Below are 19,775 nucleotides of genomic sequence, written 5' to 3'. Positions count from 1 at the left end.
TAATGAATGGCAAGGATTCCTTGGCTCCTAGAGCCATTTATCAAACTATGATATGTCACTCGGACTTTTTCTACATCCTAATTTACCTTTATCTGGGAATATTTTTTCTCATGAAAAGTAGCTAATTATCTAGTTACAAATTAACACACTTTTAAGATACATCGAATAATCTTCACTTGGAACAGTTATACTTATTTCCTCCATAAGCCATTTTATCAATTAATTAACAAATACTCATTTTCTATTTTTTTTTTAAAGATTTTATTCATTTGAGAGGCAGAGAGGGAGCAAGAGCACAAGTGTGTGTGTGGAGGGGGGAGGAGAAGCAGAAGCAGACTCCCAGCTGAGCAAGGAGCATGATGAGGGGCTCAATCTCAGGACTTTGGGATCATGACCTGAACCAAAGGCTGATACTTACTTAACTGACTGAGCCACCCCGGTACCCCAGAAAATACTCATTTTCTTTCACCTTGTCTTACTTCTTAGCCATCCTCTAAGAAAACTCAGAAGGAGAGAATCAAGAGACACAGGACCAAAAGAACCCATTATAAGACTCAAGAGTCTAAAGAAACCAGATTCTTTACTCAATGAATTAAATAAATGCAAAATAATTCCAGTATTTCCTAAAAGCAGCAAACCAAATAAGACAAGATTATGTATATCGAAAGAGCAATTGTCAGAATAAAGTAAAATGGTATGTCTCAGATCTGTACTTCAGAATAAATTTCTCCACAAAGAACTACTCAGTCTTTATTTTTAACTGGAGTTGTAAATATTAAATCTGTATTACAGTTGACTGAACAAGTAACTTTTAAGGAGCTTAGTATCTTTCGTTATCTAACAAAGGACAGAAAGCCCAATGCCCCTGGTACTAAATAACTTCTCTCAGAGTATCAAATATTATGTCTGCCTAGTTGAGACTTAGAAACCACAACTGCATGTGGAAAGTAATACCAGCTAGCTTGCAAGCATAAATCCTGAAAATGGAATCTTCACTACCTCATAACTTTAAACAAAAAAATAATAATAAAGAACACTCTTCCATGTTTTACCCATATAAATTTTTCTTAAACTCAAATAACTTTAATTAAAATACAAAATTTCCTTCCAACAAATACAACCCTTAGATTTCACATTTCATAGGGATATAATAAGATACAGCTCATGGAGCAAGAAATAAAGTTACAAATCAATGCTACAGGGAACTTAAAACCTAGATAATCTTTCTAATCAATTTTTAAAATCAGATTATTAAAATACTGTTCTTTAAACTACAATTTAAAAAATTCATTTTTTAAAAATTAATTTTAAATTCAGCATATAAATTCAGTCACAGCATATAAAGACCTTCAGAAAAACAGCAGTTAGGAAAAGCAGCTTACTAATTAGAGCTTAAAGAGATTTAAACATTTTATCTTTGTCAACCTCATCAATATATTATCAATTGTAATGATTATATTTTCAAAATACTGATATGTGAAATTCCAATAGATTCAAAAAACACTTACACAAGCAACCTTAAGTGTCCATCCACGGATTAATAGATACATAAGAGGTGATATATACATACAACGGGACATTACTCAGCCCTAACAAAGAATAAAGTCTTGCCATTTGCAAAAACATGGATGGCTGTAGGGGTATAACGCTAAGTGAAATAAGTCACAAAGACAAATACCATATGATTTCATGTGGAATTTAAGAAATAAAACAAAACAAATGAAGAAAAAAAAAAAAGACAAAAAACCAGACCCTTCAATACACAGAACAAACTGGTGATTGCCAGAGAGGAAGATGGATGAAATCAAGGGGATTAAGAGTACTGTAACCATACTGGGGGTTGGGGGGAGAGTATAATTATCATGATGAGTGCTGAGTAATGTAAAGAATTGTTGAATGATTATATTGCACACCTCAAACTAATGTAACACTGTATGTTACTTAGACTTCAATAAAGAATATCAGAACACACATTCAAAATACAGACTTAAAGAAGCACTTAAAGAAATAAAAAGAAAATGTCTGCTAAAATCATACCTGTTTCAGGTCAAAATTTTCATTTTTTTCTTTCTCTGCATTTTCAATATTCACAGTTTGTTGTTGAAGTTTCAACCTAAATATCACAACCCAACAAACATCATTATTAAGAATCCATAGTTCATATATTTCAATGAATTAATTAGATAATCATTTGGGGGTACCCATATTAACACCAGATATTGTGCTTGCAAAGTAGCAGATAAAACGATAAAGATTTTGACTTTTGGCAGTGAAGTGTGTTCACATATAACTAAAATGTAACAAATTTCTGCTTTTGCTATGAAAAAACTATAAACTACCAGCATAGAGAAAATGAGAAATCAAGTATGTCTAAGAAGATGAGAGACTGTTTACATGGAGATATAAATTTGATGAGTAGGATTTTAATAAACATAGGGAACAATCAGAACAGATGGCCTTTGGTGGAAGAGTGAACAATGTATCACTAAGGCCTCAGAAAATCATCCAATGTGGGAGAAGCCATCTTTATCACCATACAGTATTTCATAGCTTTTAGATACGCTGCTACCTCACCTGCTCCCTACTAGGTTGTGGAGCTCCTCATTGTATCTTTAATGCTCACTCTGATATCTATAGTAAAACAGGCATTTAATTAAGGCTGGCCATTTTTTAAAATTTTTATTTACTTGTTTGACAGAGCACAGAGGGAGAGGGAGAAGCTGACTCCCTGCTGAGCATGGAGCCCAAGTCAGGACTCAATCCCAGGACCCTGGGATCATGACCTGAGCTAAAGGCTGACATTTAACCAACTGAGCTACCCAGTCACCCCAAGGCTGGTCATTTTTAACAAGAGTAATTTCTCACAATAATTCTATGGAAGTAAGTAGAGTCATTTCAATTTTACAGATAAAGAGATTGAGGCTCAGGCCCAAATCATATTGGCTACCAACCAGTCAAATGAAGAGAAGACTCGGGTCTTTTAACCCAAGTAAGTGTTTCTCTCCCATCTCATTATGCATCAATTTTAATGATTTTAAGTTCAAAATTTACCAAAAAAAAACCCCAAAAAAAACCAAAAACAAAAAGAAACAAAACCGTAACTAGTACAAGACACCATAGTGTATTTTATAAAATATATTACAACCTTTCATCCCTGAGGTGAATGTTTACACAATTCGTGTCCTTTTCAAAAGGAACGATACATTTTCAATGAGAACCTTAAAATGTAGAGTATCTCTGGTACCAAATGACAAACCACATGAGAAAGACTTAAAGCTAACAGGATATGCCAATATGTGATAGGATATGTCCTCAACCGCTCCGTTTGTGTTTTTTTTAATTTTTTAAAAGATTTTATTTATTTATTTGACAGAAAGATTTTATTTATTTATGCAGAGAAGCAGGCAGAGAGAGAGGGAAGCAGGCTCCTTGCGAGCAGAGAGCCCGATGTGGGGCTCAATCCCAGGACCCTGAGATCATGACCTGAGCCGAAGGCAGAGGCCTAACCCACTGAGTCACCCAGGCGCCCCCCATTTTTTAAAATTCTTTAAACACTTACTGAAATACAAATCATTTCGCATTTAGTATATACAGTTTGGCATTATTAGCATGCCTTATCAATCTAATTAGAACTGCTTATTAGAGGGGCGCCTGGGTGGCTCAGTGGGTTAAGCCGCTGCCTTCGGCTCAGGTCATGATCTCAGAGTCCTGGGATCGAGTCCCGCATCGGGCTCTCTGCTCAGCAGGGAGCCTGCTTCCCTCTCTCTCTCTCTGCCAGCCTCTCTACCTACCTGTGATCTCTCTCTGTCAAATAAAATAAAATAAAATAAATCTTTAAAAAAAAAAAAAAAAAAAGAACTGCTTATTAGAAAGACAACAGTCTCAAGAGCCTAGGGCTGTGCTTTAAACACTAATAAGCAGTCAATAAATATTTGTAGATGAATGAATCAACCCAAATTTTGGGTTAGACATTTAAATGTGTAAGGGACAATAAGACATGACAGAAACCAAAGACCCAATGCTTCCTGAGATTTTTACACACAAATGCCAGAAACACAAACGCCCTTCTCTAAAGGAAAAGAGACAGTCTGGCTCTTTCTTTGCTTCTTTAATAGTACCAGTCATACTCTTATTTCACAATTCCAACTATATTATTACTCTCTCAAACTTTCCATGCATTTCACCCTTACGTTTTTAGGGATGTTATTAACTTGGTGCTTTTAGATTATGGAGTTAATAAAGGTTTCTTTCTACAAAGTCATGACGATAGAAACAGAGGAGAAAACACTGTGGGTCCCAGCTCAGGTCCAGAGTTAGAAAGTTAGGCCTAAAGTAAATCTTAGCTCTGGTCAAGATTTTGGATATACCTGATGAATCAACAGGAAAGCAAATCCTGTTCAGAAAGCAATGTGGCCTAAATGTTTTCTAAATAAGTTATATAGATAAGAAAGGAAACAATGCCCTACAAATAAAAACTGAAGTCAAAGAAACTAATGATAAAGAGTATTTGACTTTCACTAAAATATGAAAGGAGTAAGAACACCATTATGGTAGACTATAAAAGATAACATGCAAAGTTTTCTTCAGTTCACTTCACTAAAGCAGTGCAGGGTCAGAATCTATAACTGATTAGATGGGTTTTTTAAAAAAATAATTAGTCCATGATTTGAGATCATTACAGTTAGGATTATGAGGGATAATGGAATTGAACATAAATAAAAATTAATAGAGCTGATTAGGGTTTAGTGAATAAATTCAATGGTCTTAATCTCAGAAACAAAAGAGTTCAGAACAAATTATTTCAAAAGGAACAAAGTATAGTATCTCTTTTGAGGAGAAGATTTTGAATATTTAAGGTATGTCACAACAAATCAAAAGGAAGCAAGTCTTAAAATAGAACTAAAAAGTAATAGAAGAAAGTGCAATTAATTAACTTTCATTAGGATATCAGTAAAAGCAGGGCGCCTGGGTAGTTCAGTTGGTTAAGCCCCCGACTCTTGATTTCAGCTCAGATCATGATTGAAGGGTTGTTGAGACTGAGCCCTGTGTCAGGCTCCATGCCACTGTGAAAACTGCTTAAGATTCTCTCTCTCAATAGTCCCCCACACCAATCTCTCTTAAAAAAAATAAAACAAAAGAAAACAAAAAAACTATCAGTATCAGTAAAGGCTACATAAGACAAATGCAATTTGGACTGGACCTTGGAAATCAGACACAGATGAAGAAGATAATGAAGTAAGACTCTAGAGAAACAAAAGGGATGGGATTCAGAGCTCTTGAGAAGTAAAGGGAAAATGGGTATCTTCATTAAAATAGAAAGGGAGGGGCGCCTGGGTGGCTCAGTTGGTTGAGCAACTTGGCTCAGGTCACGGTCCTGGAGTCCCGGGATCGAGTCCTGCATCGGGCTCCCAGCTCCATGGGGAGTCTGCTTCTCCCTCTGACCTTCTCACCTCTAATGTTCTCTCTCACTGTCTCTCTCTCAAATAAATAAATAAAATCTTTAAAAAAAAAATAGAAAGGGAGGAAAGAATAGATGAGGATATAGAAATTCGCCATGAGAAGTTGAGAGAATTTATGTCCACGAGTTTTTTTTCAGGTACAAGTAAGAGCACAGTTGAATGGTGGAGAAATAGATTCCAAGTTGAATGGGAAGCAAGGGAAGCAGGCTAACAGACTAGAGAAAGAAAGAAAGTACAAGAACTCGTTTGAATATCAATTTGAGTATCAAACTGCAGTGTCTTCAGTGAGATTGAAGTGGATAAGAGAAAGAAATTATGTCCTTGAAATGGTCAGTTCTAAGGGATGGCAAAGTCCAAGAAATGGCTAAGTGTAGGGCCTGCTAAAGTGGAATAAAGATAAAGAATACCAGACAGAAGATAAACTATAAGGCTAAGGTGTTAGATGGATCAGCAATATGAATGGTGCAGTCACAAAGAACAATGACAAAGGATAGAAAATAAAAACAAATTGAGCGAGAAGTCAAGGTCTTCAGCAACTATTGGGGAACATCATGCAGGTTAGTCATTGACAGAAAAGAAAATGGGAATAAGATGGACACAACGATTATCAAAAGCAAAACCATTTTAACCCAAGTTAGTCAAACAATTGTCTAGAGGCAAAAGTGGGGTTTACAAACACAGATTTCCTCTTTGGTCCCCAGTTGCAGGAACGAAGAAGGAAGAATAATTCCACTTAAAAACCTTCTAAAAGGTTGCCAGGACAAGGTCAGGTTTCAGTGAGAGTATATTTTTTTAAAATGTGGAGACGGTAAAAAAAAAAAAAATTATCGGTAATGGAATAGAGATTTTAGAGGCTACAGCAAAAATTGTTGAGAGTTTAATGGGTCAGCCATGAGCAGAAATCAAAAAGGATGAATAAGTCGCCAAATGAGAAACTATGAGATCAAGCACTTCATATTTTTTAAGTAATTATGGAAATAATTGAAGGAGAAATAGTTGGTACACCAGCTAACAGTTGATAGATAGCTGATAGACCAGAGGGCCAAGGTACAACAGAAAATGGAATGATATAAAAGTTTAAACAGAGACAATAGGAATAACAATGAGATGGAATCATTCCTAGTTCTCTTCAGAGTACAGGTACCTAATTATGATGATTATTGCCTAGGTTTTCTGTGATAGGCAGCTCATATGTGTCTTTTCAACATTCAACAAATATTTACTGACTACCTACAAATGCTAAGCTTAATCCTAAGTGTCACAGATATACCAGAGAATAACAAAAACAGAATCCCTATCCTTAGGGAATTTTTAGTCCAATGGTACTATCTGATTAAGGTTTTTTTTAATGATGGAAATGTTCTATAATTGATACCACTCAATATGATAGCCACTAGCTCAGTACATGTAGCTATTTCAAATAGTGCACATTTCAAACAGTGTAACAGAAGAACTAAATTTTTAATTTTAAAAATTTTTTATTAATTTAAAAATTAGATTTAAATAGTTCTACATCACTACTAATTCTGTATCAGGTATCCAAGTTCTGAGTCTAGCCATTATTAGCAAAAAGAGACTTCCCTGGGAGGGCATGAGACTCACTGAAGCAACAGGAAACTAGAGAACCAGAACCAGGCTAAAATAATTGACCAGAAGCACCAGTAAGGGCATACTAAAGAATAATCTGCTCTTCAAATGTTGCCACATATTCATCTATCACTGACTCTGCAGTTCAAATTCTAGAACAGAACTTGTCCAACTGCCCAAGTATTGTCCCTTCCTGCCCAAGAAGATGATACACAACAGATAATTCATCTGAAGATGAAATATAAATAGAAAGGAGGCATATTAAGTAACCGATTTATTTTATCAATGTTTCTGAAAAAAAAAAAAAAATCAGAAAGCCACAAGTGGAAAATAAGAGCTCTGGCTTTAAGCAATGCAAAAAACAAGGGATTCACTATAGGATTAATTTAAATGATCATGTTCCCTCTCCCTGAGCTGGTAATTGCTGCTCTTTCCCCAATATACCTCCTCTTCACTTCCGGTAACAAAACCGTACTTTCCCCACCCCCACCACTCTGAAATAGGCAAAAAACCTAGTTTAAGCCAGAGTCCACTATTCCCCACGTCGTAGTGATGGACCCAGGGATGGGCATGTGAACCAGGCCCAACTTCTTTTCTAGATTTTTTCTGACTTACATCAAATAAGAATCCTATCTCCTTCGATTTCAAAAATAAAGTCTTGGCTTCACAGAGAAAGCAGTAAGAGAGAAACAGATACAAGGGTCAGAGGAGAGGAGTAAGATGAAAGGAGGGAAGACGGTTTCTATATCCAGATGTCCGTGAGACCAGCACAATCTCTGTTCTTTTCACAATCTATGTCTGCTAATAAAGACCCTTTCTTCACTTGTTAGCTGGAATTGTATTACTGTCACAATCAAAAGTTGACTAGTTTCTTACTTAAAATCATTTTTAAGGGATGCCTGGGTGGCTCAGATGACAAAGCATCTGCCTTCAGCTTAGGTCATGATCCTGGGGGCCTGGAATGGAGTCCCACATTGGAGAGCCTGTTTCTCCTTCTCCCTCTGCCCCTCCCCTCTGCTTGTGCTTTCTCATTCTCTCTCAAATAAAGAAAATCTTTAAAAATAAATAAAATCCTTCTTAAAATATTTTAAATAACTTCTCTATATTTTTAATTTACAGGTAACTGTAAATCTTATAAACTCATTGTGGTATGGGACAGTCTCCTGAAATACAGAATACTGTCAGAATAACAATTTGGGGAGGAGTCAAGATGGTGGAGAAATATCAGGCTGGGAGGACATCAGGTAGTAGGAGATCAGCTAGATAGCTTATCAAACCATTCCGAACACCTACAAACCCAACAGGAGATCAAAGAGAAGAGCGGCAATTCTAGAAACAGAAAATCGACTACTTTCTGAAAGGAAGGACCAGCGGAGAAGTGAATTCAAAGAGATGGGAAGATAGACCACAGGGGTAGGGGCTGGCTCCCGGCAAGTGGGAGACCAAGGGAGCACAAAATCAGAACTTTTAAAGGTCTGCTCCACTGAGGGACATTGCTCCAGAAGCTAAGCCGGGCGCGGGGGGGGGGGGGGGCAAGTGGGAAAGCGTGGTCTCAGAGGGATTGGGGGTGTCTGAGTGCCACAGAGCTCGCAGGTCTTAAAGCGGGGAAGCCGCCTACAGAGATGGAGCTGAGGAGTGATCTCTCAACTTGGGGTTACCTTAAATTGTGGTCCATGGCACAGGCCACTGCTCTGTGAGGAGAGACCCCAAAAGATCTGGGGAGACCCCCCAACCCCACCGAAGAGCATAGGGATCTGCAGGGTTTGGAGACTCCAGGCAGGGCTGTGTGCCAGAGACAGAGACGCTTGGTCACAGGCTGGGTGAGCTCGGAGTGCAGCCAGAGGCCAGGGAGACAGGAGTGATTGAGCGCTTTTCTCCAAGGGTACACTGAGGAGTGGGGCCCCGAGCCCTCGGCTCCTCCAGGCTGGAGATTGGGAGGCCGCCATTTTCATTCCCGTCCTCCGGAACTCTAGGGAAAGCACTCAGGGAACAAAAGCACCCAAAAGCGAACCTAAGCGGATTACTTAGCCTGGCCCCTGATAAGGGCGGTGCAATTCCGCCTCTGGCAAAGGCACTTGAGAATCACTACAAAAGGCCCCTCCCCAGAAGATCAGCAAGAAATCCAGCCAAGACCAAGCTCACTTACCAAGGAGAACAGCGGAATTCCAGAGGAGAAAGCAAAGCATGGAATTCATGGCTTTCTCCCCATGATTCTTTAGTCTTGCAAAGTTAATTTTTTTTAAATGTTTTAATTTAATTTTATTTTATTATTTTATTTTATTATTTTTTATTATTTTATTTTATTATTTTATTATCTTATTTCATTATTTTTTTCTTCTGCTACATTTTTTTAACTTTTAACATTTCCTCTTTTAGCACTTTTTAACTAGTTTGTCTTACCAATACCTTTCATAAAAAAAAATCTTTTTTGAACCTTCATTATTATAGTCATATTCTATCCTTCATGTATCTAACTTTATTTTTTGTATACACATAGGTTTTTATTTCTTCTAAAAAAATTTGGGATGCAACTTCTTCTAATAGATCAAAATAGTCCCTAAATCTACACAGGGCTTTGTTCTAGTCTCCAGCCTGAGCAAATTCTCTCCATTTTCTTTTTCTTTATTCTCCAAACCAACTTACCATATCAACTCCTTTTTTAGAAATGGTTTAAAAAAATGTTTTTTCATCTTTATAGTCATATTCTATCCCTTCATTGTGTTTACCCTTATATATGTTTTACATTCTTTAAAATTTGGGGAGGTGGTTTCTTCTAAGAGACCAAAAACTCCCAAAATTAAGTGGGTGACCCTGTTCTATTTACCAGTCTAATATATATATTTTTCTTTTATATATATATTTTTTTTAATTTTTTTTTCTAAAGTTCTTTTTCCCCTCTTTCTTGCCCCCACGATTTGGGGTCCCTTCTGATTTGGTTAAAGCACATTTTCCTGGGGTCTTTGCCACCCTTTTAGTATTTTATTCCCTCCTTCATATATATTCTTATCAGGATAAAATGACAAGGCAGAAAAACTCACCACAAAAAAAAGAACAAAAGGTATTACTGAAGGCTAGGGACTTAATCAATATGCACATTTGTAATATGTCTGATCTAGAGTTCAGAATGACAATTCTCATGGAGCTAGCCAGGCTCGAAAAAGGCATGGAAGATATTAGAGAAACCCTGTCTGGAGAAATAAAAGCCCTTTCTGGAGAAATAAAAGAAACAAAATCTAACCAAGTTGAAATAAAAAAAGCTATTAATGAGGAGCAATCAAAAATGGAGGCTCTGACTGCTAGTATAAAGGAGGCAGAAGAGAGAATTAGCGATATAGAAGACCAAATGACAGAGAATAAAGATGTTGAGCAAAAGAGAGACGAACAACTACTGGACTACGAGGGGAGAATTCGAGAGATAAGTGATACCTTAAGACAAAGCAACATTAGAATAATTGGGACTCCAGAAGAGGAAGAAAGAGAGAGGGGAGCAGAAGGTATATTGGAGAGAATTATTGCAGAGAATTTCTCTAATATGGCAAAGGGAACAAGTATCAAAATCCAGGAAGTGCAGAGAAACCCCCTCAAAATCACTAAGAATAGGTCCACACCCCATCATCTAATAGTAAAATTTATAAGTCTTAGTGACAATGAGAAATTCCTGAAAGCAGCCCCAGACAAGAAGTCTGTAACATACAATGATAAAAATATTAGACTGGCAGCAGACTTATCCACAGAGATATCGCAGGCTGGAAAGAACCGGCATGATCTATTCAGAGCACTAAATGAGAAAAACATGCAGCCAAGAATCCTATATCCAGCTAGGCTATCATTGAAAATAGAGGGAGAGATAAAAAGTTTCCAGGACAAACAAAAACTAAAAGAATTTGTAAACACCAAACCAGCTCTACAGGAAAAACTGAAAGGGGTCCTCTAAGCAAAGAGAGACCCTAAAGTAGAAGATCAGAAAGGAGCAGAAAGAATATAAAGTAATAGTCACCTTACGGGCAATACAATGGCACTAAATTCATATCTCTCAATAGTTACCCTGAATGTAAATGGACTAAATGCCCCAATCAAAAGACACAGGTATCAGAACGGATAAAAAAAACAAAACCCCCCATCAATATGTTGTCTACAAGAAACTCATTTTAGACACAAAGACACCTCCAGATTTAAAGTGAGGGGGTGAAAAACAATTTATTATGCTAATGGACATCAAAAGAAAGCTGGGGTGGCAATCCTTATAACAGATCAATTAGATTTTAAGCCAGGGACTATAAAAACAGATGAGGAAGGACACTATATCATACTCAAAGGGTCTGTTCAATGAGAAGATCTAACAATTTTAAATATCTATGCCCCTAACATGGGAGCAGCCAACTATATAAACCAATTAATAACAAAATAAAAAAAAACCTAATCGACAATAATACAATAATAGTAGGGGACTTTAACACTCCCCTCACTGAAATGGACAAATCCTATAAGCAAAAGATCAACGAGGAAATAAAGGCCTTAAATGACACACTGGACCAGATAGACATCACAGATATATTCAGAACATTCCATCCCAGAGCAACAGAATATACATTCTTCTCTAGTGCATATGGAACATTCTCCAGAATAGATCACATCCTGGGTCATACATCAGGTCTCAAACAGTATCAAAAGATTGGGATCATACCCTGCATATTTTCAGACCACAATGCTCTGAAACTAGAACTCAATCACAAGAGGAAATTTGGAAAGAACCCAAATACATGGAGACTAAACAGCATCCTTCTAAAGAATGAATGAGTCAACCAGGAAACTAAAGAAGAATTGGAAAAAAATCATGGAAACAAATGATAATGAAAACATAACAGTTCAAAATCTGTGGGACACAACAAAGGCAGTCCTGAGAGGAAAATATATAGCGATACAAGCCTTTCTCAAGAAACAAGAAAGGTCTCAAATACACAACCTAACCCTACACCTAAAGGAGCTGGAGAAAGAAAAACAAAGAAAGCCTAGACCCAGCAGGAGAAGAGAAATAATATAGATCAGAGCAGAAATCAATGAAATAGAAACCAAAAAACCAACAGAACAAATCAATGAAACTAGGAGCTGGTTCTTTGAAAGAATTAATAAGATTGATAAAGCCCTAGTCAGACTTATCAAAAAGAAAAGAGAAAGGACCCAAATTAATAAAATCATGAATGAAAGAGGAGAAATCACAACCAACATCAAAGAAATACAAACAATTATAAGAACATATTATGAGCAAATTTGATGATCTAGACGAAAGGGATGCATTCCTAGAGACATTTAAACTACCACAACTGAACCAGGAAGAAATAGAAAACCAGCAAGGAGATTGAAGCAGTCATCAAAAATCTCCAAACAAACAAAAGCCCAGGGTCAGATGACTTCCCAGGGGAATTCTAACAAACATTTAAAGAAGAATTAATTCCTATTCTCTTGAAACTGTTCCAAAACATAGAAATGGAAGGAAAGCTTCAAAACTCATTTATGAGGCCAGCATTACCTTGATCCCAAAACCAGACAATGCCCCATCAAAAAAGAGAATTACAGACCAATATCCTTGATGAACACAGATGTGAAAATTCTCACCAAAATACTAGCCAATAGGATCCAACAGTACATTAAAAGGATTATTCACCACGACCAAGTGGGATTTATTCCAGGGCTGCAAGGTTGGTTCAATATCTGCAAATCAATCAATGTGATACAACACATTAATAAGAGAAAGAACAAGAACCATAAGATACTCTCAATAAATGCTGAAAAAGCATTTAACGAAGTACAGCATCCTTTCCTGATCAAAACTCTTCAAAGTGTAGGGATAGAGGGTACTTACCTCAATATCATCAAAGTCATCTATGAAAAACCCACCGCAAATATCATTCTCAATGGAGAAAAACTGAGAGCTTTTCGCTAAGGTCAGGAAAATGGCAGGGATGTCCCATTATCACCACTGCTATTCAACGTAGTACTAGAAGTCCTAGCCTCAGCAATCAGACAACAAAAAGAAATTAAAGGCATCCAAATCGGCAAAGAAGTCAAACTATCACTCTTTGCAGATGATATGATACTATATGTGGAAAACCTAAAAGACTCCACTCCAAATCTGCTAGAGCTTGTACAGGAATTCAGTAAAGTGTCAAGATATAAAATCAATGCACAGAAATCAGTTGCATTTCTTTACACCAACAACAAGACAAAAGAAAGAGAAATTAAGGAGTCAATCCCATTTATAATTGTACCCAAAACCATAAGATACCTAGATACCTAACCAAAGAGGTAAAGAATCTATACTCAGAAAACTATAAAGTACTCATGAAAGAAATTGAGGAAGACACAAAGAAATGGAAAAATGTTCCATGTTCATGGATTGGGAGAACAAATATTGTGAAAATGTCTATGCTACCTAAAGCAATCTACACATTTAATGCAATCCCTATCAAAAGCCCACCTTTCTTTTTCAAAGAAATGGAACAAATAAACCTAAAATTTATATGGAACCAGAAAAAACCTCAAATAGCCAGAAGAATGTTGAAAAAGAAAGCCAAAGTTGGTGGCATCACAATTCCAGACTTCAAGCTCTATTACAAAGCTGTCATCAACAAGACAGCATGGTTCTGGCACAAAAACAGACACACAGATCAATGGAACAGAATAAAGAGCCCAGAAATAGAACCTTAACTCTATGGTCAACTAATCTTTGACAAAGCAGGAAAGAATGTCCAATGGAAAAAAGTCTCTTCAACAGATGGTATTGGGGAAATTGGACAGCTACATGCAGAAAAATGAAACTGGACCATTCCTTACATCACACACAAAAATAGACTCAAAATGGATGAAGGACCTCAATGTCAGAAAGGAATCCATCAAAATCCTTGAGGAGAACGCAGCAGGCAGCAACCTCTTCGACCTCAGCCGCAGCAACATCTTCCTAGGAACATCGCCAAAGGCAAGGGAAGCAAGGACAAAAATGAACTATTGGGACTTCGTCAAGATCAAAAGCTTTTGCACAGCAAGGGAAACAGTTAACAAAACCAAAAGACAACGGACAGAATGGGAGAAGATATTTGCAAATGACATATCAGATAAAGGGCTAGTATCCAAAATCTATAAAGAACTTATCGAACTCAACACCCAAAGAACAAATAATCCAATCAAGAGTGGGCAGAGGATATGAACAGACATTTCTGCAAAGAAGACATCCACATGGCCAACAGACACATGAAAAAATGCTCCACATCACTCGGCATCAGGGAAATACAAATCAAAACCACAATGAGATACCACCTCACACCAGTCAGAATGCCTAAAATTAACAAGTCAGGAAATGACAGATGCTGGTGAGGATGCAGAGAAAGGGGAACCCTCCTACACTGTTGGTGGGAATGCAAGCTGGCACAACCACTCTGGAAAACAGCATGGAGGTTCCTCAAAAAGTTGAAAATAGAGCTACCTTACAACCCAGCAATTACACTACTGGGTATCTACCCTAAAGATACAAATGTAGTGATCCAAAGGGGCACGTGCACCCGAATGTTTATAGCAGCAATGTCCACAATAGCCAAACTATGGAAAGAACCTAGATGTCCATCAACAGATGAATGAATAAAGAAAATTTGGTATATATATACAATGAAATACTATGCGGCCATCAAAAGAAATGAAATCTTGCCATTTGCGACAATGTGGATGGAACCAGAGGGTATTACGCTTAGCGAAATAAGTCAGTCGGAGAAAGACAACTATCATATGATCTCCCTGATATGAGGAAGGGGAGATGCAACGTGAGGGGTTTGGGGGGTAGGAAAAGAATAAATGAAACAAGATGGGATCAGGAGGGAGACAAACCATAAGAGACTCTTAATCTCACAAAACAAACTGAGGGCTGCCGTGGGGAGAGAGCGAGGGAGAGACGGAGAGGGGGGTGGGGTTATGGACATTGGGGAGGGTATGTGCTATGGTGAGTGCTGTGAAGTGTATAAACCTGGCGATTCACAGACCTGTACCCCGGGGGCTAATAATACATTATATGTTAATTAAAAATTTAAAAAAATTTAAAAAAAAAGAGTAACAATTTTGTTATTTAATAATGTAATTTAAGAACAAACCACTTCAGTGAGGACAGGATACTAGTATGTAATTAATAATTTAAAGCATCTGCAAAAGCAGTAATTAATCCTACTTATCACAGATATTTGTTGTTTGTAAATAAATGGATACTTCTGGTTTATATGACTGAGACTTTTCAGCTCCTTAAGCAAGACTTTTTTCTCTACAGGTAGTCTCTTGCTGACTTATTATAAATTCTAAATAAGACAAGCTTACAATCATGATTATTTTAATAAATGACCAAAATAGATCTAGTTTATGTAGGTAGACTTATAAATTAGAAAATCAGAACTGCCATGAGAAAAACACAATTGCAGACCATTAAAAAAAAGAAGTGGTACAGGGCCGCCTGGGCACGTCAGTTGGTTAAGTGACTGCCTTTAGCTTGGGTCATGATCCCAGAGTCCTGGGATCTAGCCCTACATCAGGCTCCCTGCTCCTTGAGGAGCCTGCTTCTCCCTCTTCTTCTATTTGCCGCTCCCCATGCTTGTGTTCTGTCAAATAAATAAAATCTTTTTTTCAAAAATGTCATATAAATTTTGCAAATTACTCTTTCTGCTATATTTTATGTTAGTTATTATGTCCTCATTTTAACATAAGTTGGGGTTAATTATACATTAGAAATGATCTCGAGAAACTGAAGAGAAATCAAAAAAATTATCAAAGTGACTAATGGAAAAGAAAATTATTTCTGTTAAAGAAAAGCTGAAGAAATGAATGCTATTTTATATAGCAAAACAAACAAACAAAAAGCCCTAAGGGCTATGTTTGTTATTGTCTCCAAGTAGTAACAGTTTGCTTGACCTCTATCACAATGTCAACAGAAACCAAACCAGGAGAATTAGGTTTAAATTCTTACAGAAAACATTCTAACTGGCTAAACTGTGGAATCATAATAGGATAAAACATTAAAGTAGGGGTTTTTCTGGGGGAAATTATCTCTCTCCTTTCTAGATATTGTCAAGGAGAAATAAACAAAAAAAGCTTCACCTGTGTAGAATGGTGAAAGAAAAGAAAATTACTCCTCTAAAAGCGAAGAGTACGACAAAACTGACTCTCCAAATCCACTACAGATTTATGACTCCAGAATTGTAGCAGTCAACATTTAAAGTAATCATTCATAAAAACTGACATGAGTAAATAATACATATATCTCTGCCTGAATTAATTTTTCCCAAGTAATGAGATTGATAAAACACTGTACATTAAGTATACTGGAATTTAAAGCTCACTTTAGAGCATGTTCAGTGTTGACACAAAATTTTTTATCCTGGGTGTCTCACTTGCTTAATCCTAGACCTGGCCCTAATATATTATGTCACACACACACACACACAAAATCAATGCATTCCATAAATTAGAACTAATAGAAACAATATTCTCCGATTATAATGCAATAAAACTATAAATTTAAAAAAGCCTCCCAGCTGGAAATTAAAAAACCTTCTGCTACAAACTGACCTGTGTCTCCCCCAAATTTGTATGTTGATGTCTCAACAGGAGTATTTTAGAATGTGATTGCATTTGGAGAGAGGACCTTTAAAGAGGTAACTAAGGTTAAATAAAGCTATCTCGATGAATCCTAACCCATATGACCGGTACCCTCATAAGAAGACGGAAAGGTACTAGACACAGGCACACAAAGGAAAGGCAGTGTGGGACAGAGCAAGAAAGTAACCATCTATAAGCCAACAACAAAAGAGGCCTCAGGAGAAACCAAGTCTGACAATACCTTGAGATCTCAAATTTCTAATGTCCAGAACTATCAGAAAATAAATTTCTATTGTCTAAACCCTCTTGATGGTGGTACTTTATTCTGACAGTCCTAACTAACTATTAGTTTCTTCTCTTATTAAACAACTACACCTTCTATTAATACTTCTATTAATTCTTGGGTGAAAAGGAAAATGTAAACTCAAATTACAAGTCCTAAAAGATAATAATTAAAACCTTAGAGAATATACTTAATATACCTAAAACAGGGATAAGAAAAATCTCATACTAGAAACTTTACTAACAAAAATGAAGAATACTTGTTGAGTAAATTCCCAACTCAAAATAAAACAAAAAAACAAATTAAAAGAAAGCATAAAGTATATTAACATGATCTTAGAAAACTCAAAATCTACAAAGCAGCTAGTAGAAAATACATGAGTTTAGTAAGGTCACAGGACTCAAGATCCTTACATAAAAGTCCACTGACTATATTTCCACATGCCAGCAATAAACAGAAAGTGAATTTTTTTATTTTTAAGATTTTATTTATCCACTTGACAGAGATCACAAGGAGGCAGAGAGGCAGGCAGAGACGGGGGCAGGCGGGGGGGTAAGCAGGCTCCCCACTGAGCAGAGAGCCAATGTGGGGCTCGAACCCAGGACCCTGAGACCATGATCTGAGCCGAAGGTATAGGCTTAACCCACCGGCCATCCACGTGCCCCAGAAAGTGAAATTTTAAAAAAACTGCTCCCATTTATAATCACATAAAAATGCTGAGGAATAAAATGTAACATTAAGATATGCATGACATATTCAATGAAAACTATAAAATTCTGATGATAGAAATTAAAGATGATCTGATTAAAGAAGAGACATGCCATATTCATGGATTGGATAGGCTCAGTACTGTTGAGATGACAACTCCTCTCAAACTGAGCTACAGATTCATTATAATTCCAATCAAAACCTTAACAAGCCTTTTTGGGAAAAGGTGATAGGCTGATTTTAAAATTTATGTGGAAAGGCAAAGGACTTAGAAGACCCAAAACAATCTTTCAAGAAAGAACAAGGTGGGGCACCTGGGTGGCTCAGTTGGTTAAGCAACTGCCTTCAGCTCAGGTCATGATCCTGGAGTCCCAGGATCAAGTCCCGCATTGGGCCCTCTGCTCATCAGGGAGCTGGCTTCTCCCTCTGCCCCTCGCCCCTTTCATGCTCACTCTCTCTCTCAAATAAATAAAATCTTAAAAAAAAAAAAAGAAAAAGAAAGAAAGAAAGAACAAGGTGGAGGATTTGCACTACCTGCATCAAACTTACTATAAAGCCGCTGTGGTCAAGACAGTGTGATATTCATATGAAGACGGACAAATGGATCAATACAATGGGACGGAGTCCAGAAATACACACATTTAAATGGACAACTGATTTTTAACAAAGGAACCAAAACAATTCAATGGAGGAAAAGACTGCTTTAACAAATGATGCTGGAACAACTGGATACCTATGTGGAAATAAAAAATGATTGTCTACCATCACCTCACACTACACAGAAATTAACATGAACTGGATCATATAACCCAAATGTAAGAAACAAAATACTAATCTTTTAGAAGAAAACAAAATAGTAATTTTTGTGACACAAGATCAGGCAAAGCTTTCAAAAAATTTAAAAAAAAAAAAACACACAAACTAGAAAAGAAAAAGAAATTATAAAATTGACTTTGTCAAAATAAATTTTGCTTTCAATAGACACAATTAAAATAAACAAAGCAATCCACAGACTTAGAACATACCTGTCAAATATGTATCTCACAAAGGGCTTGTATGCAAAACAAAGCGCTGTTACAACTCAATATGAAAATAACATCCTAATTTTAAATATGGGCAAAATATGTGGATGAATACTTCAAAAATCCATATTACAAGAATCTAAACATCATTAGTCATTGGGGAAAATCAAATTAAGACCACAATGATACATTACTACACATCCGCTAGAGTTAGGTTAAAAAGACTGATAATAACAAGTGTCAGTTAAGATGTGTGAATCAAATGGAACTGTCATAGGGGAACTCTCATACGTTGCTATGGGAATGAAAAACAGCATGATCACTCTGTAAAACAGTTTTGCTATATATGTTGCAGAACAGTACTGCTATATGTCATCACTCAGCAATGTCATTCCTAGATATTTAACCAAGGGAAATAAAATTGTATGCCCAAAGACTTCTACATGAATGTTCATAGTAACATTAATCATAAAAGCCCCAAACTAATAACAACCCAAATATCTGCCCATCAAAAGGAAAATGAATAAACAAATCATGTTACATCCATTCAATGGAATCTTAATCAGTAACAGAAAGGAATGAAAAAGACTGATATATGCAACAACATGGATAAAGGCTGGGGATCAGAGGAAAGGTCAAGTGCAAAGAGACACAGGGAAAATTTTAGGGTAACAGAACTGTTCTTTGCTTTTACTATGGTGGTAATGATTACAAAACTTTATACAAATACCAAAAGGCATCACGCTGCACATTATTTAAATGGGTGAATTTTATTTTATGTACATTAAACACTAATAAAACTATAAAAACTTCTTAGTGGCAGAACAACACAGAAAGAAGAAGAAAGTAGAAATTAATGAGGTAGGAAATAGAAAAACAGTTGACTCCATAAATCTAATTCCTAGTTTAAAAAAATATGGAACTATATGCTTAAAATGATTAAAACAGTGAATTTTGTTATGTATATTTTATCACAATAAGAAGAATAAAATCAACAAAGCACTAGCCGACTAGATTAACAAATAGAGGAAGCAAGCACATATATAAATAAGAAATAACCTAGGGAAAGTAAGCATTCATTAAAACAGAACA

General features: G+C 36.5%; 1 protein-coding gene across 4 annotated transcripts in view; it reads right to left on the bottom strand.

Annotated features, from left to right (window-relative positions):
- Window positions 1-19,775, bottom strand: part of CEP83 (centrosomal protein 83) — a 134,505-nt gene that overhangs the window by 16,895 nt on the left and 97,835 nt on the right. For all 4 annotated transcript variants that reach the window (XM_013054201.2, XM_004748538.3, XM_045084842.1 and 1 more), the window contains exon 11: window positions 2,038-2,113. In XM_013054201.2, coding sequence (XP_012909655.1) covers window positions 2,038-2,113 — 76 coding nt within the window. The remainder of the gene's footprint in view (window positions 1-2,037; window positions 2,114-19,775) is intronic.

This window comes from Mustela putorius, unplaced genomic scaffold, assembly GCF_011764305.1.
Source record: "Mustela putorius furo isolate JIRA1106 unplaced genomic scaffold, ASM1176430v1.1 tig00000788_pilon_pilon_pilon, whole genome shotgun sequence".
Classification (NCBI taxonomy): domain Eukaryota; kingdom Metazoa; phylum Chordata; class Mammalia; order Carnivora; family Mustelidae; genus Mustela; species Mustela putorius.
This window is presented reverse-complemented; position numbering and strand designations above follow the sequence as displayed.